Genomic DNA, 25817 nt, shown 5'->3' on the forward strand with positions numbered 1-25817 from the left:
CTTAAATTGTCTTTGGTGTTCTAGTGTGTGCTAAAACTAAAATGCTGTCTAAAATAACCTGTGTTTTAGAGCATTTAAAGAGTAATACATATTTGTAATGAGATGAAATGAAAATAGTATAGGAGGGTATATGGTAAAAAGTGAAACCCTCCTCTAAGTTCCTGGTTACTTGAAGGGAAATTTGGTGAAATCTGTCCATTGAACTTGAAAATGTGAGACCTTTGCAACAGTTACTTTTTTTGTTTTTTTTTTTAAAGATTTTATTTATTTATTTGACAGAGAGATAGAGAGCACAAGTAGCCAGAGTGGCAGGCAGAGGGAGAGGGAGAAGCAGGCTCTCTGCCAAGCAGGGAGCCGGACGTGGGGCTCGATCCCAGGACCCCAGGATCGTGACCTGAGCCGAAGGCAGACGCTTAACTGACTGAGCCACCCAGGTGCCCCTTTTTCTTGGTTTTTTGAGGAACATGTACAAGGTAGCTCATGCAGAGACACTGGTGGTTGTACCATTTTTATTTTTTTATTTTTTTATTCTTATGTTAATCCCCATACATTACATCATTAGTTTTAGATGAAGTGTTCCATGATTCATTGTTTGTGCACAACACCCAGTGCTCCATGCAGAATGTGCCCTCCTCAATACCCACCACCAGGCTAACCCATCCTCCCACCCCCCTCCCCTCTAGAACCCTCAGTTTGTTTTTCAGAGTCCATCGTCTCTCATGGTTCGTCTACCCCTCCGATTTCCCCCGCTTCATTCTTCCCCTCCCGCTACCTTCTTCTTTTTTTTTTTCTTAACATATATTGCATTATTTGTTTCAGAGGGGTTGTACCATTTTTAATTACCCATTTTTTGTATAATAACTTAAATATACTGATATATCCATGGCCTTCTATTCAGAACTTGAAACAAGTAAATTTCTATGTGCTGATACAGAAAAGTCTTCAAGATCTATCATCATTAACTAAATCAAGCATATTGTGAGACAGTCCATATTACATACCATTTATATATTTTTTAACACACCCAAAAAATATGTTCGTGTGAAAGAATTCTAGAAAAAGAGGAGTTTGTCTTTTTCTTCTCTCCTGGCTCACAACATGAGCTAACCATCTCTCTTAGCTTTCCACACGTGTAGTCAGATACCACCGTGTTCTTCCTAACGGACATAACCCTCTGCCGTTGCCGGCAATGTGGCTTATTTAAGCTGCCTGCTAAGTGGGAAATTGGTTGTTTTCAGCTTCCTGTTTGTATTAACTGTGGTTCGGTTAACATTGGTGTGCCCAGTTATCTGTATATTTGTGTGAATACGAATTTGTGGTGGCCGTGATGACTTGCTACAGAGAACACTTCCACTTGCCCTCAGAGCCCGGGCTTTAATGAAAAGAGGGACTGGGGGCACCTGGGTGGCTGAGTCAGATGGGGGTCTGACTCTTGATTTTGGCTCAGGTCATGATCTCAGGGTTGTGGGATCGAGCCCTGCATTAGACTCTGAGTTCAGTGGGGAGCCTGCTTGAGGATTCTCTCTTTCCCTCTCCCTGCTCACATTCTCTCTCTCTCTCTCTCTCTGTCCCTCCCCCCCTTCTCTTTGGGGTAAATAAATAAATCTTTAAAAAAAGAAGAAAGAAAAGAGAGATTGGGAGGATTTTTTGTTTTACTTAGGTTTCTTAGAGACTGAGTTTGAGTTTGTCCATGCACATTACTATTCAGGTATCTTTTAAGTGACATGGGTAGAATCATTTCCCCAAAACCATGCTAATTATGAGCGGCCGTTGGCCCTGCTTTGCCAGTAGGTTAATTGACTCATGTTCCTGCATGCTGAGGCTTGTTGGGGACATGTGCTTCCTCAGAGATGTGCAGTTGCATTTGTTTCTGCTGTACGACAAGTGTTCTCCTTGTTGCTTGCAACTCCGCTTTTCCTCAGAGGGAAATTATTAACAAATGGCTGTCTGAGAGCCGATTCAAGAGTCTACCAGTCAGTCTACCAGCTGATTCAACAACCTACCCATCAGTCTTTTTCTGGTCTTCTCTGTTCTGTGTGTGAAAGTGCCCCGTGTTCTCTCCTTAGCAGTCTTGAACTTACTTCTCTCTTGCCAGTACACAGCACAATTTTGCCTCCTTCACTCTTCCATGGGCAGTTTTTGGTTCGGACGCACACTTCACTTCTCTTAGTATGTGTCCCTGTTTGATAGCTTCGAGCGGTTTTTTGGTACCTTCGACCTGAGGGTCCTTACATGTGTCAGGCTCTGAGGTGGGCACATGAGAAGTACAGGAGCAGATTTTCCATAAATAGTAGTTGCTCGTGCTGAGCACTTGCTTCCCATGTCTCATTCAGTCTTCACATCGACCTTAGAAGGTAGGTGGTATTATTTATTCCCCATTTTAAATATGAGGAAATGGATACAAACTGAGGTGCAGTTTGTATCAGATTGACTTTTCTCTGAGGCACAGTTACGGAGTGAGTGGTAAAGCCAGCCAAGTCAGTCAGTCCCAGAGTCTGTTTTCCACTGGGGTCCCAAGCTAATGGGGAAGTGAAATTCGCAGTCCCCTTGCCTAGCTGGGAGGGTTTGCTAATCAAGCAAGAGTTGGGGCTGGCCTTCAGCACCATTTCTTTATTACTGTGGAAGCCATAACTGGGTTGACTATATCTTAACCTCCAGAAGCACGTGTATTAGTGTCCTGCAGGTGCTGTAACAAATTACAGTTGACCCTTATACGACATGGGTCATGTTGTGCATGTTGTATAAGGTGCTGACCCCTGTTCAGTTGAAAACCCATGTATAACTTTTGACCTCGCCAAAACTTAACTAATAGCCTACTGTTGACCAGAAGCCTTACTGATAACATAGTCGATTAACACACATTTTATCTTGTTATATGCATTATGTCCTATATTCTTATGGTAAAGTATGCTACAGAAAAGAAGGTGTTATTAAGAAAATCGTAAATGGGGCGCCTGGGTGGCTCAGTCGTTAAGCGTCTGCCTTTGGCTCAGGTCATGATCGTAGGGTCCTGGGATTGAGCCCCGCATCGGGCTCCCTGCTCCACAGGAAGCCTGCTTCTCCCTCTCCCACTCCGCCTGCTTGTGTTCCCTCTCTCGCCGTCTCTCTCTGTCAAATAAATAAAATCTTAAAAAAAAAAAAAATCATAAGGAAGAGAAAATACATTTACATACTATACTGTATTTACGGGAAAAAATGTGCTCCATCCCCTCCCATTGTAAATCCTGTGGCTCTTGGTCAGAATTTCATTCAGCCTTAATCATGCCTTATCATTTTATGCTGGACAGGAGTATTGCTGTTTATAGTGATTTTAGCCCTGAAACCGTTAGAAATGTTGGTATTAGAGTCTTTTCTTCCTCAGGGCTCCGCCCTTCCCTTGTCCCTACAGGGCTGAGTGCACCGAGGCCCCGCTTCTCAGCCGTAGCTTCTCCTTGGTGCCGGCTCCGTGTTTGTCGCTAGCCCCTGACCTTGCTTCTGAGCTGCCGGCAGCCGTCTGGACATCTTGGTTGGCTTCATCCTCACGATGCCTGTACAAATGGGTGGATGAACTACATTTTATGATTGGAAGTAGAGAATCGAACAGATATGGCAGTTTGCTCTAAGCCCTGTAGTTAGTAGTTAAAGAGCTTCGCTTAAAGAGAAAAATGTAAAATGTTCCACTTGACAGAGGGGATGAACTGTAGTAATAAGTATCAAGTGTATGTGACATAACATAAAGCATAATACATGTTTTGTCTTAAGGTAGATGTTCAGAACAAAGAGGAGGGATTAGGCAAAGAAGGGGTAGAAAGAGAAGCGAGAGGGACGGAGATAGGTAAGGTGCATAGACATTTATGGGGGTATTGCTTCTGGAGGTTTTTGTGGCCCTGTTTTCGTATACTTCATCATGGTTGTAAATGGGGATATTGCTAATATTTGACTCATGGAAGGCTGATACCAAGCCAGAGCTGGAGTATGTGGCCCCATTTTATTGGTTAGTTTTACAAAAAGAGGAAAGCCTCTGTTTATGTGGGCTAGGACGGCCATTTGACCTGTTCTTCAACCCCATCTGGAATTGCTTGGGGGTTAACTTGGCCTTCCCCCAAGACACATATGACAGAGGGCTGGGAGGAGTCCAGGCTAGGTTTTCATCCCTGCAGGGCACTGAGACCTCATTATGGAGCTAGGTGGCTTTGGTGCCGGCTAAGGTCACTGTTTAGTATGTGACAGGATGGAAGGAACAGGTGAATTTTGGTAGGTGGACGCACCAGCTGTATAAATCCAACCAGTGTATTTCTCCATGGTGTTCCCTTCCCTCCTGCTCCCAAAAGCAGACATGAAGTGGCCCACCTTCCCGTGCTTTCCCTTGGGCTGTCCCTCGCCAGCCCTCCCCGCCATAGGAAAGATGAAGACTCTCTTTCCTGTATTACTCATGAGTTCAAGTTGAGAACAATATAAAGGACACAGAAAGTACTTTATTCTGAAAACTTTGGGTGAAAAATTGCAGGGTGACTTGGCTCTGGGTTAATTTTAGCCTTTCTTTTGTGGATTCAAAAATCTTCTACCAGAAGTTGAGCTAAGGTTTCAGAACTAATTACGGTGGGTAGAGGAACAAGCTAGATGAGGTGGCAACGAGAGTCCCACAAGTGGGGCAGGACAAAGGGCTGCTTTCTTTAGTGGGCCAAAGGCATGAAAAAATACGGTCGGGGGGTGGAGGGCGGGAATTAGCCTCATTAGAGACAGGCCAATCAAATGCAAGGTTAGGACCTTGTTTGGAGCTTGAAACTAAAAAAGCATTAGTTAAAAAATAAAAGATAAGTAAAAAAAAAAATAGGACATTTTTGAGGACATCAGGGAAATTTGCATCTGGTCTGTGTATTAGTTGGTATGGAGGAATTGATATTTATCAAATGTGATCATGACATTACAGTGAAAAATCCACATATTTTGGTCCATCTGAAGTCGGGGTGAAACGACGAAGTCTGAGATTTGCAACCATGGAAAAACGAACAGATGAAGCAAGTTTGACAAAGTTTGAATTGTTGAATCTAGATAATGGACATATATGGGGTTCACTGTACGTCTACGTCTACAATGATTGAGAATTCTGTACTGACTTCTTAAGGGTTTTACCCAGCGTCCTGAGCCCAGAGTTGAGTTGTACTTACAATCCGCTGTGGTTGTTCTGTCAGTCACCAGGCCACACACATCAGCCCAGAGCCAGAAAAGCCACATACTATCCTGAAGCAGCTTTTCCAACAGTTGCCTTCAGCTTATCCAGAGCTATCGGTTCTGGAGTGAGAACCAAGGTATTGACCTAGGTACCATGGATTCACCAGCCCCCAGAGGATGGAGTGAAGGCTTTTAAAAAAAAAAAAAAAAAACCTTTCCACTTTATTTTGTAGGACCACCAAAAGGCCTCAGACCTTCTATGATGGAAGTCATTCCAGTACCAGAGGAGTATGCCATATTCCCGTGGCTGAGCCGTTCTGCCCCAAAACGAGAGAGGTTTGTGGTCTTTCTGGAAGGTGTGCCAAAATAAGTCGTAAGGGCTTGGGGTGGCATCTAGAGTTCGATTAATTGGCTAAGCAGGTAGTCCCTCTTCCCCTCTCCAGTGTGCTTCTTCTGCAAGGTTTCTAGAAGACTTTCCCTTTGTTAGTACTGCCTCCACTGCTCTCAGTCATCGATAAGCTGAGTCACTCAGACGTGCAACCTGCCTTTTTTATAGGTTTTGATTTTGCTATCAGAATACCTTTTAAATCATTTAGCGTATTAGTCCAGAGTGTACAGTCTGGAAAAAGATTACTTGGGATCAGATCTCTGCTCTTGTGCTTAATAGTTGTGTCTTGTTGGACAAGTTACTTAATGCCCTTGGGCCTTAGTTTCCTCATTTGGAAAATGAAGGTAATGGTACATGAACCTCACAGCACTGTGGGAAGGATAAACGAGTGAGTCATTATTTATAAAGTGCTTTGAGCTATCCTTGTCAGTTACGAGACATCCAACAACTGCTTTTACGAATTCAGTTTTTGATCATCTGTAAATTGTCAGATTGGCATCATTGGCCTTTGAGGTGAGGTTGGCTGTTACTGTCCAGCCTCCTCTCCAGGATTACAGTAAAATCTTAGAACTAAGTGGCTAGCCCTTTAGTGGAAGTACGGAAGCATTTTACTCATTCAGATAATTTTAACACCTGCATATGGAAAGTAGATTTATTGCAGCTTTTATGTTCAGCCCCGTGTAATTGTATAAAAGTAGTTTCCTTACAGTTTACAGCAAGGGCTCCTTAACCTCACAGTGGTCTTAAACAAAAATCCAGAATCTGAAGCCAGGAGTCAGGGGGAGCCATTTCAGATATACCACTGCTTGTTGATTCTCTCTGATTTGTGTGAAAATACACTTTTTATTTGTTTAAAAAAAAATGGCAGGTTAAGTGTGTATTTGGGTTTTGGGGATGTGTATGTTTCCAAGTAGTTATCAGTAGAATATACCAAAACGTTGCTGCTAGTCTTCTCTCTGAAACGCAGATCTGTCCACATAATAAATTTGCTTTCCAGGGGTAATAAGATATATATAAGATTCTTGTCCATTTCAAAATGGGGAGAGCTTGGGAAGAAATAGACCAGGGAGAGAATAGGCCTGAGGTCGTGTCCCACAGAAAACACTGAATTCAGGTACTAGCAGTAGAGATAGGGTAGGGGAAATAAATACTAATGAACTAATGATGTATACAGAATACACGCTCATGTGGTGGCTTGGCGATCAGCAGTTGGAGACCGTTTCCAGTAACAGAGTTTAGCCTCCCTTGAGCCAACATTAACTCAGCTATTCTTGGTCTGGCCAAGCCAGGGGACCCCTCCCTGCCCCATGTAAGACTAAAGGAATGCTAGGAAAGGCGGTTTAAGAAAATGGGAAATGGGGCGCCTGGGTGGCTCAGTCATTAAGCGTCTGCCTTCGGCTCGGGTCATGATCCCAGGGTCCTGGGATCGAGCCCCACATCGGGCTCCCTGCTCAGTGGGGAGTCTGCTTCTCCCTCTGCCTCTCCTGCTCCCCCTGCTTGTGCTTGTGCTCTCTCTCTCTCTCTCTGTGTCAAATAAATAATTAAAAAAAAAAAGGAAAATGGGAAAAATAAGCCTTGGCATATAACTTTATTCCTACATACTCTGAAAGAGATTTGTAAATATTGTCCAGAAATATAGAGTAGATGGTGCTGCCCCTTGGCAATTATCACTTTAACTTAAAACATTCACATGACCTTTCATGTACGGATGAGGAAGGATTGTCAAGGTGAATTGTCAAGTGGTGAACAAGATTTCCGCCACCTGTGTTACATATAAAGAGGTAAATATGACAATATTAACCTGCAGATAGAGTGTTTTTAGAAAATTGACCCAAAGAGGGGCGCCTGGGTGGCTGAGTCGGTTAAGCATCTGCCTTTGGCTCAGGTCGTGATCCCAGGATCCTGGGATTGAGCCCTGCATCGGGCTCCCTGCTCAGTCAGTGGAGAGCCTTCTTCTCCCTCTCCCTCTGCCTGCCGCTCTCCCTGCTTGTGCTCTCTCTCTCACTATGTGTCAAATAAATAAAAATAAATAAAATCTTTAGAAAATTGACCCAAAGAAACTGGTGGTTTCCCTTGGGGAGGTGAACTGGTTCGCTAGAACATGGGTAGAAAAAACATTTGTCACATATGTGGGGTTAATATTTTGTCCCATGTCACTTCTACCCCCAAAATATTTTCACCTCTAGTCATTTTAGGAGGTAATCAGAAGCACAGTCTTTCAAAGTCTGGACACATAAAATATATTTAGCTTGGTGATCTAATATTGCTAATACATTTGAAGGATGGTGGTAGATTCAGGAGTTCGATTATCATTGCTCAGAACATGCAAATGAAAGCATCTTTGCCTCAGACCCAGAGATCTCTCAGCCTGTGGTTTGTATTGCTGGTTGCTGGTACATCATGTTGGAGTTGTCCGTTCTTGTGGTTGTGGGGGTGCAAAGTGCTGGTTCAAGTGACTGAGACCCCAGGGTCTGTCTCTGTGGCTGGTCCGCATCCATAATCCTTCACTTCCTCCTCCTCACCATCATGGCACCCCCCTCCCAGGGTGACATGAGAACTTAACATGCCGCAGTCCAGTGTACAAGGTAGTTATGATATTCCTCCAGTCATTTCTGGAAATACTGAAGTTTGGCCAAGATACACAGCTTGGTTATTCAGGATTTTAAAAGACATTTAATGAAGATGGGACTGGGCTGGCTATATTTTAATTTGGGGGTGGGAGAGGTAGAGGTGAAGGAAGAGTGATTTAGGCCCTCGAATGTATAACCTGTACTCGAGGGGAAAGTTTTTATTAAGCATAATCTTATTTTCAGCATATGTAGTATAAACAAACATGATATAATATCAACTATTCATTGTGACTTGTCACGCTTCTAAATTTGGTGTTGCCAAGGCTCTTATTAAAATTCTTTCTCCCATTGCTATAGCATAATGAAAATTATTTTTAGAGAAACAGGTTAATTTGCTTATGTGGTTCCAGCATGTGCAGGCTAGACTTTGGCCTGAATTGGAGCCTTTATTGACACTGAGTCACACCGCTTTATATATAAAGCACCCCAGGAGTCTGTGCCAGTTACTTGGCAAACAAGGGTAGAAGGTGCCAGTGTTAGTAATTGTTAGAAGACTGATTTAGCTTGTATCCAGTGTTTTAAAGTGTGCCCAACACAATTCTGTGCTGTATTATTCCTTAGCTCATTTAATCCTCACCGTACTTCTGTAATATAATCTCATTATTCCCATTTTACAGATGAGAAAATGAAAACATACAAAAATTAAGTGAAGTTTTGGCAGTGCTTAAGTGGGTTAACAGTTAATTTTTTTTAATTAAAAAGGAATGTTGAAACACAGGCTAGAAATTAATAACTTGAGGATTAGATGTGTGTTATTAATTAGTCACTGGAAAAAGTGATCAAACTTTTAAATAATGTTTTTAAAACCCATGTGTGGCCTTGCCATTAAAGTAAGATGCCATGATAAGTTTATCCCTAGAGAGAAAAAACCAGCACATCCCCGTTCTGGTTTTGTTTTTGGGAGAGACAACAGGCAAAAGAGATTATGAAGAAATCACTTTCCCTTTTTTTGGAGGTGGGGAGAGGGAGAGAGAATCTTAAGCAGGCTCCACACCCAGTTCGGAGCCAGCCACAGGGCTCGATCTCATAACCCTGAGATCATGACCTGAGCCAAGATTACGAGTTAGCCGCTTAACCAGCTGAGCCACCCAGGTACCCCAGAAATCATTTTCTAACCAAAAAAAGCTTCTCTGAAAGTCTTCAGATTTTGTGTGAAAGAGCTTGGAAACTGTTCTCAGCATGTCTTTGAGGAGATGTGAATAGGATCGGCACCTTAGCTCACCCTGGGGGGTGAAGGGCTCAGACTCAAGTCCATGTTCGCAACCCAGCTTAGTCTTCTTCAAGCTGTTAAGAAATAAGTGAAATGAGTATAAACAAATGCCTGGCGTAGAGAAGAAGCTCACTGTTCGCTCTGGTAGCTGTAAGCTGTGTGTGCAAGGGGCCGGGGGAACAGGGTTATGTGAGGGGGTTCGGATCTAGATCTTCCAGGCTCTGTCTGGGGGCCTGCAGGTACTAGCCATTTGTAGTAAGAATCTTGAAGTAATTAACTTGGCAAACATCAGGGGGAAAAAAAACAAAATAGTAAGCTGTTAACTCATGTTTGTATTTTCTGAGTGTGTGGTTCTTTGTTTTCTAGGTCCTCATAGAGACTGCTAAAAAGTTAGGACTCCGGTGCCACTCAAAAGGCACAGTGGTCACAATCGAGGGACCTCGTTTTAGCTCCCGGGCAGAAAGCTTTATGTTCCGCACCTGGGGGGCGGATGTTATCAACATGACCACGGTTCCAGAGGTGGTTCTCGCTAAGGAGGCTGGGATTTGCTATGCGAGTATTGCCATGGCAACAGATTATGACTGCTGGAAGGAGCACGAGGAAGCGGTAGGTGGAATTCTCTTCCCAACATGTAAAGCCCCGTGGGAGCCTTTGAGAGAGTGTCTTCACCATTTGTTCTACTATATTCCTTCCGGAAAATGCCTTTCTGCCAGGTTTTAAAGTCAGCTCTGTATGTGGTCAGGTATTTTCTTTATAGTTCTCGTTGGAAGATACAAACAAAGATCTCCACAGAGAAGAAAAAGACACTTTTATCCACGGATAAACAGTAATTGTGGACATGTAGGTGTGGTGCGAATCATATTGAGACTTGGGCCTTGTTTTAAGGATGAAAGTGTGTTTGGGTTCTAATTTCCTTATCCTGTGCTACTGGTTATTTGTGTTTTCAAAGGGAAAGACCTATTACCTCTGCCTGGTAAGAGGCCTCTATATTCATACCTGTCTGTTGAACCTACCACGACTGCATGCTGTTGGTGTAGGAATATGACAGCCGACAGACAAGCCTGTGAGGAGTGAATATTCTGAGGCCTTTGGGGGGGCAAGGGGGTGCAGAGATCAAGCCAACCAGTGTAAGAAAGCTCAGGGTTATAAAGAGATAGTGTGGTGAGAACCACATACCCAGTTGGCCCAACCCAAGATTTGAAGTCTGGGAGGCCTTTCCGGTGGAAGGGTGGTGGGAAAGACAGGCCCGCTTGGCGGGGAGTGGAGGGAGGGAGGGAGGGAGGCAGCACCGTGTAGACTATGTACGTATTTCAGAGGGAAGGTCAGTGAGGGGTTCTGGGCAGGAAAGATAGCGAGGTCCAGCTGGTATGTGAAGACACTGACCACTTCAGTCAGGCTTCCAGAATAAATATGCTCACTGTGGAAAACTTCCAACATTGGCAAAAGGAGAGAGGCTAGTATAATGAACCCCCAGTTACCCATCATGTAGCTTTACCAGCCACAGCCAGTCTTGTGTCCTGTGTATGCTCCTACTCACTTCCCTCTTGAAGTAAATATTTTTCCAGAAGGCCTTTTTAAAAAATAATAATAATAATAATAGGCGCCTGGGTGGCTCAGGCGTTAAGCGTCTGCCTTCAGCTCAGGTCATGATCCCAGGGTCCTGGGATCGAGCCCCACGTCGGGCTCCCTGCTCGGCGGGGAGCCTGCTTCTCCCTCTCCCACTCCCCCTGCTTGTGTTCCCTCTCTCACTGTCTCTCTCTCTGTCAAATAAATAAAATCTTTAAAAAAAAATAATAACAAAATAACTACAATACCACTATTGTACCAAAAAATATTAATTCCTTAGCGTAACCAAATGTCCAGACTGTTTACATTTTCCTTGTCTCATATAACCGTTCAGATCAGGGTCCCTTATAATCCACATATTGCATTTAAATGATCTGCCTCTTAAATCTCTTTTCATCTAATATTCCCCTGTCTTTTCACTCCTGGCATTTCACTTGAAGAAACTGGATCATTTGTCTTATCCCCTGTCTCATTTTAATTAATTAATTAATTAATTTTTTTATTCTTATGTTAATCCCCATACATTACATCATTAGTTTTAGATGAAGTGTTCCATGATTCATTGTTTGTGCACAACACCCAGTGCTCCATGCAGAACGTGCCCTCCTCAATACCCACCACCAGGCTAACCCATCCTCCCACCCCCCTCCCCTCTAGAACCCACAGTTTGTTTCTGAGTCCATAGGCTCTCGTGGTTCGTCTACCCCTCCGATTTCCCCCGCTTCATTCTTCCCCTCCCTGTCTCATTTTAAAATAGAGAAAGGGAAGGGGGGCACCTGGGTGACTCGGTTGAGCGTCTGACTCTTAATTGCAGCTCGGGTCATGATCTCAGGATCATGGGATCGAGCCCCACGTCAGGCTCGCCGCTCAGCATGTAGTCTGCTAGAGATTCTCTCTCTCCCTCGCCCTCTGCCCCACCCTCTGCTCGTGTGCACGCTCTCTCTCTTTCTCTCTCTCAAATAAATAAATAAAAATATTTAAAATGGAGAAAGGGACAAAATTACAGTCAAGGGGTTTTAAAGTGAACAAGTGCAGGGGTGGCTGTTGGGAGCACATTTATGGGAGGTGACCTCTTCTCCAAGATGACCCTTCCCACCGTCTCAGAGCTGCTTGTCGTGCTGTCCATTGTCATGGAAGACAGTAAGGTACCCTTGCTGTCAGTCCATCTGTGTATATGGAGTTTGGGTTGTACTTGAACACAGGTTCTTTGTTTTGTGTGAGTACCTTGTCCCGACTCCTCAGTGTAATAAACCGTTGCTAACTACTAGGATATTTTGTGTGCAAGAAACTTCCAGATCCTGACACAGCATAATCTCTGACTTGGCAGCTCTGGTCACCTAAGGGACAGCTCAGCCTCATGGTGGTGAGAAGCAGCCTCCAATTAGCAGGAGGATCCAGTCTCTGCCGCTCCCCGAGAGCAGGTTGCTTCCTGCCTGTGGCTTTCTGCTCAGTCTAGAAACATCTGTCTCCCCTGCAGAGCACGTGGTGCTTTCCTTTACTACATGAGATTTGGAAAGCAGGCAGTTAGAGCCCCTTGAGTTGAAAGCAGAGACGCTAAGCCGTGTGTAAGTGGTAAGGCATGAAGGCAGATAATGCTAAATGCCACAAGAAAAGCACAGGCGAAAATCGCATCCTCAGCCAGCCGTGTGTGTCACCCTGCTTTAAACCAGACGTGCAGTGTGGCCTGGTACAAAGATTTTCGAGTTGCCTACACCCACCTTCAGATTCCTGTTACTCCACTTCCTTGTAACACGGGGCAAGTTCGTTGATCCATTTACTCTTCTGTGGGATGGAGCCAGAGGTGAGGGGTGGAGGTTGTTTACTTACAGTTCTTACCTTGCGGGGTTTCTGGGAGAGTGAAACCAAATTCGATACGTAGAGCAGCCCCTATAGAGCTGGCTCCTGAGAAGGCGGTCATCACATGCCAGCTATGATGCAGGGGGGTGGCGCAGAAATGTTTGAGAAGAAAACTGGACATTTGATCTGGGCATTCAACAGAGGGTTAGATTTTACTGTGAGGAGGTTAGTAGAACAGGCATTTTGGGACGAGAAAAGAGCAATCAGAGTCTGTATAGAAATATCAGTCAAAGGAAGGTTAACTGTCTGCCTTCAGCTCGGGTCATGATCTCAAGGTCCTGGGATCGAGTCCCACATCGGGCTCCCTGCTCAGCGGGGAGTCTGCTTCTGCCTCTGCTTCTGCCCCTCCCCCCCCCCACTCATGCTCTCTCTCTTGCTCTCAAATAAATAAATAAATAAAATCTTAAAAAAAAAAAAGAAGTATCAGTCAAAGGAAAAGCATAAGGAAAAAAAGTAAATATAAGGTGAATTTCTTGGATGCTTCATGAGCCTGCATCAGAAGACTGCTTAAAGCGTGCCTCTGCGTGTACTTGCGAGCACCCAGCTGCTCACTGCAGGGTGTTCCCACAGCAGTGGGACTCCCATCTGCTACAGTGCCCATCAGTTTTTTCTGAACACACCTCAGTGTTTGTGGGACTTTATATAAACTACAGGAAATAGAAAGAAAGGTGTAATCTTTGCGCCCCTGAACCTCAGATACTCTCTAAGTATAGTGAGGTGTGACGAGTACTCCACCTCTGATCATTTTACATTCACAACTTTTTTTTCAACATCCTTATGAAGCAATTTCAGTCATATACAAAAGTCGACGACGGTATGAGCTTTTGTAAATCAACATGCAGCTTCAACTATAAACATATCAGCTTAGGACCAATTATATTTCATCTGGACTCTGATCCATGATTTTATCCATAAACATCTAACATAACCCCATTATCACTGTCACATTCCAACAGTAATTCCTTAATATATCGAAGCACAATTCACGTTTCTAGCTATCTCAAATATCACAATTTTTTACTTCCAAGTGTTCTGAAAAGAAACTAGGTCATCTGTCCTGTAGAGTTTCCCATAGGAAATTTTCTGGATCACTGAAATCATCTCCTTGGGGGTAGTTTGACAGATTTCTCTGTCGTCTGTATTTTCTGTAAACTGACAGCTGGTTCCAGAGAGTTCATCCAATTCAGATGTCAAAACCAGTGTTTAGTTTTCCTGTCAGGAAGCTCATTAAAGTGGATTGTTTGTTCGGTTTGGGATTTTTTTGTTGTTCTGTGATGTTGGCCGCCCATCCATTAATTCATTGGGAGCTGTAGAAATGATGATACTCTGATTCCAGCATTTCTCTTTATTACCTCGAAGACTTCTCTAAAGAGCAATGTGCTTATCTTGTGATTGGTGAGCCAGTGTGGAAACAATTTTAAGACTGGAATCCATTTTACTGTGGATGTGAGGAGAATTAGCCACATCTTTCCAGACCATGCTAACACATTATACATCTGAGATAGTTTCTCAGACATTATATTGAAAACAGCAGTGCTTTTCAGAGATGTCATTGGGTTTCTCCAAGGCACCCCCCTGCCCCCACCCCGGGAACGAGCCTGCCTTGAAAAATGCAGAGCTGGTGCTCAGGGGATTGGAATTGGAATAAACTGACTTTACAGATCAGGTAGGAACTCAGGAAAATGTTCTGCGGAGAGCAGTGGGATTGTAAATTGCTCGTAACATCCTGTGCTTTTGTTTTTCTAGGTTTCGGTGGACCGGGTCTTAAAGACCCTGAAAGAAAATGCCAATAAAGCCAAAAGTTTACTCCTCACTACCATACCTCAGATAGGGTCCATGGAATGGTCAGAAACCCTCCATAACCTGAAGGTAAGTACCCTCAGCCATCTGCAAGCAGATGCTTCCACAGACCGTCAGCTGCCTTTTTCTCTTACTTGCATTTCATCCTTGGTCCAGCTCGTCGTGTGTTTTATACTAGTCTAGAAGTTCTCTACAAGTTTTCATGCTCTTTACTACCATACTAACCATTGTGAAATTGAGTAGTTACATATTTTGGCGAGTAATGCAAGACTGTTGAAAGTTCAGGTGGTGAGAGTTTTAGTATCTCGTCTGCCAGGCTCTTAACATTGTCATGCTTTGCAGGGTATCCCTAAGTCATACTTCAGAAGGTTGATAGTGCTTGTTCTGTACGTGGCTTACATTGCTGACAAAGCGGTTTGCTCTTTGGCAGACCCAGGCAAAGTGTTGGCAGCCTTTAAAGCCAAAATACTAATAGCAATACCAAAACAGTGCCAGGGAATGTCTACTTAGTGTTGATGTTGTATCAGACTAAGACAGTGATTAATGATAAACATGGGATGGGTTGTAGACTGGTAGCTTTTCAACTCTAGTAGTAATTCCCAGAATATAATTTAAACTGAGTGCTAAGCTCAGAGACGCATGATTTTTATTTGGACATTTTGTGACTCTCTTGACTAGCCACACTGGATAAGGAGTTGCCTCAAATCGATTGGATATTACATTCCCCTAGTATCCAGAGAAGGTGGCTAGCATGTCCTAAGGTCTAGCTCATACCTATACTCTTGGGTCTTATGACAAGTAGTTGAGAGAGGATTTGAAAAGTTGATAAAAGCCCTCCCTACCTGACCTGCTACCCCTAAGGAGCTCTGGAATGAGAGCCACAATTTTAGTGTGGTGAAGACACTATGTGGTGGTCAGTGACTGATAGCTGCTGGGCATTGAGGAGCCATGATTTTAGTGGATACCGTGTGCATGGTGGAAGTGCTCCAGCCCAGCCGGTTTCCAGCTATCTGTACAAAACCCCTGAGAGATACACAGGGCCTGTTCTTGCAAGCAGATACGGCAGGCTGCAGTACTCACCCCTGTAACAGGTTTTTCTCTCCGCCCTACGCACTGGCAAAGTCAGGAATATTGGAACTTGTATTCCATTTTTTTCCCACCAGACTTTAAGCCCATAAGGGACAGGAAACACATGTGTTGGTTTCAACCTCTATACCTAGGAGGAGCTAAATGTTCTTTAATGAGTAAATGATAGCCCCTCTTTCCCCCATGAAGTTCGCATCATAACTGAAATACAGGCAAGCCTTTATTATGAATGTGAAACAAATTAATTTCTAAGAATTGAGGAAAGTCCGTTTAAAGTGGAAACCGTTACATTTCCCTGAGTGCAGGGCAACAGGAACAGGAGGACGTTAGCTTGTCTAAATAAGCACGCTATTGATTATGGGAAGTATGACTCATACTTCTGCTGCTGCAGAGGCTAATGTCACTGGCAACATGTGATGGGTTGTTCTTTTGTTTGGGGGTTTGTTTTGTTTTGTTTTGTTTTAGGTTTTCCAACTGACCCCATTTGACCATAGTCTTTTGAATTTGAAGATAATTTCTCAAGCAATAAATGTATTATTTCAGCTTCATTTTTAAGTAAAAAAATGCTAGGATGGTAGAAATCCATGTGCTCCTTCTGTGAAGTTTCTGGAAGTATGTAAAAATAGTGTGCTTCTGTATGGATGCATTTTTAAAGAGAGTTAATATGTGTAGCTTTCCTCAGATTCTCAAAGAGATACATGATCTAAAGAAAGAAAATGAAGAATTGCTGCTCTAGATGATACTGAGAATCATGGCCTCCATTCTGTCGCATTAAGGAACACCCTACTAATAACCCCTTATTCTGGGGTAGCGTGTTCAGTCCCCTCTACACTGAGGTGTGTATCGTCCATTCACTCATTCATTTCAGAAACACTCAGCACCCACTGTGTGGCCAGCTGTGGTTTACAAAGATAGATAAGACTTGCAGTGATGAAGATGATCCTATTAGGTTTAGAGATACTAATGTACTAAGATTTCAAGGATTTTTTTTCCAGTGGGATAAGGTTAATGACAGAGGTTGATTTACATTAATCCAGGCTGGAGGTTGGTGTATAAAATGTATCCTAGTGGATGTGCAAGGGGCCGGAGGTCCAGGAGAATCTGAACAGCCTTCTTGAGATAAGCACTACTCACTTTACAAGAAAGGAGAGAGAGGAATTAAGAGTTAGGGGCGATGTCGCAAGTCCCACACCTGGTTGGTTGGTTTTAAGGTTTGGTGAACAGGAAAATTTCCTGGGGAGTTTACTGAAAGTGTGTATACCGTGAGTCCTTGGTCTCTGAAATCAAAATCTGGTTTTTTGTAAGTACTCCTGGTGATTATCCTGATCTTCAGAATCATTTCCTATAGCAAATGCTTGGTTAACTGTGCCTGTTTTCTTCCTTTTAGAATATGGCCCAGTTTTCTGTTTTATTACCAAGACATTAAACGAGCACTGCTGCCTAGGAGACAAGAAGACTTTCTAATTTCAGCCATTTGAGAAATTTCAGCTTAACTTGGAAAAAACATGGAAAAGACATGCAGCTCTCATGCCCTCACCTGTTAAGGAGAAGAACATGATAAGACAAGAAGACATGCACTTATCAGAGATGCCTTCTAGAAGGCTTAGGCTGCTTCAGAAAATGACCAATGAACATGTGGAAAAATTCTGACACTTTAGAAAAAAAGATTAGACCCCATTTATCCTTCCCCCAGTAAATTTGTAATAATAAAGGGTGGGAGGTAACATCCAGTTCCCTATGTTACCAAGGAAATATGAAGAAGAAATGGGAATTCTTAGGCTGTTTATTGGTGTGACTATAAATTTGTACAGTCTTTTTGGAGGGCAGTTTGCTAAAATGTATCAAAGGCTTAAAAATACTTAGACCCTTTGTGCTGGTTACGCTACTCCTAGGAATTTATCTTTAAAAAATTATCAGAGATACAAAGAATTATGTATAAAGAAGGATGTCTAATATACCATTAGTTATAATAGTAAATATTCAGAACAATCTGAATATCCAACAGTTGGAGGTAAATTACGGCCTACTTCTAATTGGATTGTGGAGCAGTCAACTGAGGATCATGTTTTCACATAATATTTAATGTCCTAAAGAAATGGCTGCTCTATAATATGAAAGGAAGAAAGGATATATCGCACACATTTTCCACTGCTAATTTTGTTTTAAAGTTCTACATTAATGTACAAAAAGACCAGAAATGGATATATAATCTTTTGTTACTGTATTTGGGGTTGGGTCACTGAATCATTTTAATTTTCTATTTTTCTGTGTCTTCACGTTTTTCTACAATGAATATAATCAAATAATAAAGTTGTCTTAAAAATAAAAAGATCCAGTTCTTGAAAACAACTGATGTGAAGCAAAGTTTAAGATGGTAGTTCTAAGAGGAGTTCTGTTTGGGTTCTGTCTTCATTGTATTAAAAAAGAGGATCATTAATAACTGTACAGTGAGAACAATACTTGGGCCTGCAACAACTTGAGAATAACTGGGTGTTTAATCCTCAGAGAGTCTGAAACTCTGTAAGAGACTACAGACACACATGCTCGTGTGTCAGGTATTTTTAAAATTAATAATTGACCTTTGTTTCTACTTTTTATGAGTCGATGAATTATTTTACATGAGTTAATGGTTTGGAATTTTTCATAAAACGGAAGCTTGCTTCTTTCTCTTTTTGTTGTTCATTTTATAGGAGTGTGTTTTGTTTTCTCTCGCAGGGAGAGCCTTTTTTTCCCTCAGAGATACTACTATTCACTGTGGCCTGTTACTGGGTCCTTTAGTCATGTAGCTTGTCTGTTTAAAGAATCTGTAAAGTCTGTGTTTGTGTCTAGGAGACTGTCCTCAAGATAATAAGCTGCTAATTGTAAACAACAAAATAAAGTGGTTAACCCCCCCGCCCAGCATTAATATTGAGCTGTTTGGGTTACGTGGGATTATGATTCTCGAATTCCCCAGTGCAGGGATCCAACCCCGGCTGCACATTAGAGATACACAGATGATATAACGGACCTGAACCCAGAACTCCCTGACTCTGTAAGCCCTGATCCACTACTCTGTAATACTATATATACACCTTTTTCCTTCGTTCTTAGTACATGTCTGAGGATGTCAAGGCAAAAACATGTGGGCATTTTTCTTGCTGCCTTCAGAAAGTACAGTTCTGCCCCAGCAGCTTTCAGGGGTGTCTCTTGATTCAATAACCTTTTCTAGCAACCTCATTTTCAGACTTCTCATATGTAGTATACTTCTCTTCTGTTGTTGTTACCCGTCAGCCACTCCTTATACAAAGCCAATGTATTCTTCCAGACACCTCATTCTTGAGGACTTTGCTGACCATTTCTTCCTGGATTGCTTTTTACTTACATCATCTTTCACTTTTTTTTTTTTTTAAGCTATAAAATTAAGTAAACGGTGATCAGTTTGAGTATTTCAGAGTTAACCCAGTGGATTATGGGCATAATGGAAAGTTGTAGCTTAGTGACTTAGCCCTTTGGAAGAGTGCCAAGTTACTGATAAGTGCATTTGCATCTACTTAGAAAATGTTATTGGTAATGCATTGTTTTTCATAATTTTGTGGATGAACCAGAATAGTTCATATGTAGAGTGTTAACCAAAAAAAGATGGAGAAGGCTGGAATACCAGGGTTATATTTGAGACCTGAGATGTTTTGCACACTAGCCCCAGTGCATCCTGGAGTTGTTTATAATAGGCAAAAGCTTAGGAATGGCTAAAATTCTCAATGGTGGCATCTAAATAAGGTGCATCAATACAAATAAATGATGCATTATCTTTATGCGCCAGTATGGAATTAAGTGGAAATCAGAAAAATACATGAAGTAAAATAACGCAGTTCAGGTGTGCGGATAGCATATTTATGCTTTCTGTTCATAAGAAGTTTCTGGTAAGAAGCTTAGTAATAGGGGCACCTGGGTGGCTCAGTCGTTAAGCGTCTGCCTTCGGCTCAGGTCATGATCCCAGGGTCCTGGGATCGAGCCCCACATCGGGCTCCCCACTCCGTGGGAAGTCTGCTTCTCCCTCTCCCACTCCCCCTGCTTGTGTTCTCTCTCTTCGCTGTCTCTCTGTCAAATAAATAAATAAAATTAAAAAAAAAAAAAAGCAGCTTAGTAATAGGGGCGCCTGAGTGGCTCAGATGGTTAAGCATCTGCCTTCGGCCCAGGTCATGATCCCAGGGTGCTGGGATCAAGCCCAGTGTTGGGCTCCCTGCTCAGCGGGGACTCTGCTTTTCCCTTTTCCTCTGCCCCTCCCCCCCCCACTCGTTTTCTCTCTCTCAAATAAATCTTAAAAAAAAAAAAATGATAATCTCTGAGGTATGAATCAAGAGACCTACTGTCTACTTCATGCCTTTCTGCACTGTTTGAGCTTTTTACCATAATCATCTACTCTCTTTAAGGAGTGGACACTAGAGGAGACCTGGCTTTGTAGCAGTTCATGTAAAATAAGAAACTAATCTCTCTTAATTTGATACTGAATTTGTTAAATCATGTCTGGAACACTGTATCCTGTTCTGGGCACAACACTTTGAGGAGAACATTGACCATCTAAAGAGCACCAGTTTAGAAGGGTGTGAGCACTGGGAAGACCATGCCACATAAGTAATGGTTAAAGAAATTGAGTATCTTTAACCATTGAAGGAAAAACAGAACTTTAAATATTTAAAGGGCTGTCATTCAGTTAAGGACTTCCCCATCTCCCTCACTATTTGATAAACCTCCATAAAAGCATGAACTTTGTCTTTTTCACTTGGGATCCTCAGTTCCTTGTACTTAGCACAAGTTCAACGAATATTTGTGTAAATGAAAATCTAATTCTGTCTTTCCTGTGTGACTCTCACCTGTCAAAGACCTCACATTAGTGGTTGCCCATCTCTCCATGCTCAAATTTTCCCTCACTGGATCATTTCTCCCAGCACACAAATATGCTGGTACTTCTCCCATTAAAAAAAAAAAATTCTTGGCCACAATTAGTGTGCTGTTTTTCTTACTGCTTTGTCTTTTATTGGGATATAGCCCCCGAAGATCTCTTCTGTCTCCCAATTCCTCTTCCTTGTTTCTTCAGCTCACTCCAGTCCAGATTTTGCCAGCACCCCACTTTTAACACCACCACCACTATTCTCAAGGTCACCACCTTACTAAATCTACTGGTCAGTTTTGAGCTTAATCTTTCTTTTCCTATCAGCAGCATATGATACATTTAATCCCTCCCTCTTCCTTGATAAATATTCTTCACTTGGCTTCCAAGGACACCACACTCAGTTTTCTTTCTACCTCGATGGTTGCTACTCAGTCTATTCTGGTTCCTGCTGTTCTCTCAAATCTTTTAATGTTACCTGCTCCAGGGGTCAACTCTTGGACTTCTCCATCTCCACTCATTCCTCAGTGACTGGTTCCAGTCCCTACCTCCACCCCCAAATCTCTCCCAGTACTCTCCCATCTCAGGCATCGGAAGTTTCATCCTTCCAGTTCCTCAGACCGAAAACATGGGAGTTATCCTTGACTCTTCAAAACCCACACACCAGGAAGATATTTATTCTACCATCCAAAATATATCCAGGAACTGGGGTACCTGGGTGGCTCAGTCAGTTAAATGTCTGCCTTCAGCTCAGGTCATGATACCAGCATCCTGGGATCCAGCCCTACATCAGGCTACCTGTTCAGTGGGGAAGCCTGCTTCTCCCTCTCCTGCTCCCCCTGCTTGTGCTCTCTCTCTCTGTCAAATTAAAAAAAAAAAAAAAAAAAAAAAAAAAAAAAGGTTTCTGCTCTGGACTTCATAAAATCTATTTTAAAAAAGAAAGAGGGGCGCCTCGGTGGCTCAGTCGGTTAAGTGACTGCCTTCAGCTCCGGTCATGATCCCAGGGTCCTGGGCTCAAGCCCCGCATCGGGCTCCCTGCTCAGCGGGGAGTCTGCTTCTCCTTCTACCTCTCCCCCTGCTTGTGTTCTCTCTGCCTCTCTCTCAAATAAATAAATAAAATCTTTAAAAAAAAATGAGCAATCAACAAAATGTTGTTGGTTTTACCTCACTCAGTAAACTGAACACACACAGAAATTGAATAGCTGGTCATATCAATAGGATCTTGAGGAAAAGATTTTTGAAGAAGTACAAACACCAAAATACCTAAGTGTTGTAGAATTCAGCATATAACTGAAAAAGATGTGTGCTTGAATTCATAGGTATTTTGTTGCAGAGCACATTTTTTTCCATAATAAAAACAAAAGCATTTGATGATTTCATTTAGGGAAAATTAACAGGAATTGTCAGTGTTTTCAAATGATGCCCTCAGCTTTATAGATGATTCAGGTTTAAAAAGTCTACACATCGGAATGTGATGATGCGTTCATTAACTGCTCTTTGTGACCTCACTTTAGTTTACAAATTCTCTCCCTGTAAGAATCAAGATTACAAGGTTAAAGCAGTAAGGAATAGGAAAGTCAATTCCAAATGTAGACAAAAATACAAAGAATAGTAATGAACCTTTATTACCTGGCTTCAAGAATTATCATCTCATAGCCAATGGGTTTCTTCTATATTCCCACCCACTACACTCCTCCCATGTTATTTGAAGCATTTCACATACATCATATAATTTCATCCATGAGTAGTAGTTCCATGTTACTTCTAAAGGATAAGTATTTTTAAGGGAGCCACGATACCATTCGCACACATTTGAAAGTTAAAATTTCCTTCAAGGCATCAAATATGCAGTGAATATTCAAAAGTTCAAATATCTTGGGGCACAAGGGTGGCTCAGTCAGTTAAGTGTCTGACTCTTGATTTCAGCTCAGGTCATGATCTCAGGGTCATGAGATTGAGCCCTCGACAGGCTCTGCACTGAGTGTGGAGCTTGCTTGAGATTCTCTCTCTCCGTCTCCCTCTGCCCCTATCCCCCTTTCAAATAAATAAAATTTAAAAATACATGTCTTAATATATACACAGAAAGAGTATTTCATAAAATTTAAGTCATTCATGGCAAATAAGTTTAGTAAACAAGAAATAGAAATTCCTTAGAATTTAGGAACAGATCAGATATATACTATGAAATACATATTGGATAAATGGTTAGAAACAAAGCCATAGGAAGAGAAAATATAAGAAAACAATGAGACTCTATCTTAAATACCAGGCAGATTAAAAAAAAAAACTAAATAGTACTGAAGAAAATTTAAAATACAGTCAATACAACTAAAAACTCAAAAGAGTAATTCAGAACATTAGACAGAGTTGGAGAGAAAATTGGTTAGCTGGATTATGAACTAAAACTCAGAATGTACAGAGAAATCGAGATGGAAAACATGGCAGACAGTTTGAAATGTAAAACGCAGCAGAAGTCCCAACATAAATCTTACTGGAGAGAATACATGTTCCAGAAAGAGGAAATAAAGAAGATGGGTGGCATTTCTCTGACTCTCAGCATAACAGCATAAGGAACTCTGTGGACAAGCTCACCAGCAAAACCAGTGAAAATTATTTTAAAACAACCAGCTAAAATCTCTGGGTATGGTTGAAGAACACTTAGTAACAAAATAAACACACATTCAAGAGAATTTACTAAAACGTATTAGGAACCATGGCAGTCTGTGGTATTTGAACTGAAAGATCTGCTTCCCCCTTCCTCCCTCCCAATTCAGAAAGATGGAAACTTTACTCTAGACTGGTGCAGCCAAGAACACAGAGTTTCATCTCCCCTAGTTCCTAGTTGGAGAGCTATCATCCCAGGAGGGGCAGGATGTCAGTATTTCTCACCTGCCCCCCTCCTATCTGCTACTGAGGCTAAGTTATAGGCAAGTGTCAGTGACGGGTGGAGTCTTTCTTCTTCTACCCAGCCCCTAAGGAACTCTACCCTGTAGGTGGTGTTGCTGAGAATACTGGGACCCCAATCATCCTTCCCCCAGCCTGTAACATGAGGAGAGTCAAGCAAAAAAAGCTGAAGGTACTGCCCGCCCCCCGCCCCTCAGCCCGCTCCCAGCAACCAACCACCACCACAAGCGCTCAGCTCCTAAACTGAGAGTGTCATTCAGAGAGAAGCTTGCCATTGTCCTCCCTTCCAGCCCCATAGCCATAACTCAGAGATTTTGCCTGGAGGGAGAGTAGGCAATAAACCAGAGAACTCCAATTCTTTTCCTAAAGGAACTGACTTCATTTGCAACAGAGTGTGGAGAAGTTCAAGCCTAAGGGTGCTCCCCCAAACAGTGACGGTAGTAGTGAAGGGCAATTGGGATGATATTGGCAGAATCATGTGATATATAAGCCAAACTGGGCCAGCTAGTGTGCATGAGAGAACCTGGAAAAACATAGCTGACAGAAGACTGTCTGGGATCAGAACAAATATCAATAACTGACTTCCAGAACTATCCCTTCGAAGGAATCCGAATTTCACTGAGTTAGCTTATGAGCATTTATATTGTTGTAAGCAATAAAGAAATCACCTAGCAATAGTTTAACAGCTGGGTATGATCAGGGAAAGGGACAACCGAAGAGAACCTTGAAAAAAAAAACAGTGTTAACCCAGGGTGACTGGGTGCATAACCCAAGGATATGCTCTCTGAAGAACAGTATCAGAAGCGTACTGGTGCGTCTACGGCCATACCACCCTGAACGCGCCTGATCTCGTCTGATCTCGGGAGCTAAGCAGGGTCAGGCCTGGTTAGTACTTGGATGGGAGAAGTGTACTGGTGCAAGAAACAAATAGACTCTAATAAAATAATTTGTTACTAAACAAATAAACAAGCAAATAACAATAAGGAGCACCAAAGGGGAGGCACCAGTACCCAGATTTGCTACAATATATTATCTTAAGTGTCCGGATTCCAATAAAAATGATTAGTCATGCAAGGAAACAGGAAAGTATGACCCATACACTGGAAAAAAGCAGACAACAGAAACTGCCTGTAGAGCAACCAGATGTCAAGTTTAACAGTTTTCAAAGTAGCCAATATAAACATGTTCAAAGAACTAAAAAGAAACACAAAGAGTTACAACGGTATGATGAACATGTTGCAGCAAATAGAGGATATCAATAAAGAGACAGGAATTATTAAAAAAATACATGGAGATTCTAAAGTAGAAAAATACAATGACTAAAGTGAAAAATTCACTAAAGAGGCTCAGCAGCAGTAGATTAGATTTAGAAGAAATAATTACCAAATTTGAATAAAGTTCAATAGAGATTATACAACCTGAAGAGCAGAGATAAAAGAATGAAGAAAAATGAACAGCATTTCAGAGCAAAATTAACCTAAAGCAAGAAGAAAGGAAATAGATTAGAATGGAAATTAATAAAACAGAGATTAGAAAAAAATACAGAAAATAAATTAAAAAGCTGATTCTCTGAAAAGAGCAACAAAATTGGCAAAACTTTAGCTTGATTAACCAAGACAAAAGAGATGGCACTCAAATTGCTGGAATTAGAAATGAAAGATGAGATCCTTCTACTGTTCTCATAGAAATAAAGAGAATTATAAAAGAATACTATGAGCAATTGTATGCTAACAAATTAGATACCCCAGATAAAATAGGCAAAGTCCTGGAAACACACAAATTTCCAAATTGACTTGAGAATAAAAAGACAATCTGAATAGGCCTATAACAAGAGATTAAATAATAATAGATACAGAAAAAACATCTGACAAAATTCAACATCCTTTCATGATAAAACTGTCAATAAACTAGGAATTTAAAGAAAATGACCTTAACAAAGGTCATATATGAGAAGCCCATGATTAACATCATATTGAGCAGTGAAAAATGGAAAGCTGTTTCTAAAACTGAAAAATCAGCAACAAGGCAAGGATGCCTATTCTTTCTACTTCAATTCAACATAGTACTGGAAGTCTTAGCCACTGCAATTAGACAAGAAAATAAAATAAAACGCATCCAAATTGGAAAGGAAGAAGTAAAATTATATCTGTAGATGGCACAATTTTACATGTAGAAAACTCTAAAGACTAAAAAAAAAAAAAAAAAACCCAACTACTAGAATTATTAATTCAGTAATGTGGTATGATACAAAGTCAATACAGAAAAATCAGTGGTGTTTCTATACACTAACAATGAACTATGTAGAAAGAAAAAGTCCCATTTGCAATAGCATCAAAAAAAAGAAAATGCTTTGAAACA

The 25817-nt window shown here is 41.8% G+C and overlaps 1 protein-coding gene across 1 annotated transcript in view; it reads left to right on the top strand.

Moving 5' to 3' along the window:
* Nucleotides 1-18581, top strand: part of MTAP (methylthioadenosine phosphorylase) — a 45588-nt gene extending 27007 nt beyond the window's left edge. Inside the window, exons 5-8 of the mRNA XM_045882492.3 lie at nucleotides 5385-5487; nucleotides 9746-9985; nucleotides 14549-14671; nucleotides 17076-18581. Coding sequence (XP_045738448.1) covers nucleotides 5385-5487; nucleotides 9746-9985; nucleotides 14549-14671; nucleotides 17076-17114 — 505 coding nt within the window. The 3' untranslated portion in view covers nucleotides 17115-18581. The remainder of the gene's footprint in view (nucleotides 1-5384; nucleotides 5488-9745; nucleotides 9986-14548; nucleotides 14672-17075) is intronic.
* The last annotated feature ends 7236 nt before the right edge of the window (nucleotides 18582-25817 follow it).

This window comes from Mirounga angustirostris, unplaced genomic scaffold (assembly GCF_029215605.1).
Source record: "Mirounga angustirostris isolate CCGP_5_RB_7025 unplaced genomic scaffold, mMirAng1.0.hap1 SCAF_15, whole genome shotgun sequence".
Lineage (NCBI taxonomy): Eukaryota > Metazoa > Chordata > Mammalia > Carnivora > Phocidae > Mirounga > Mirounga angustirostris.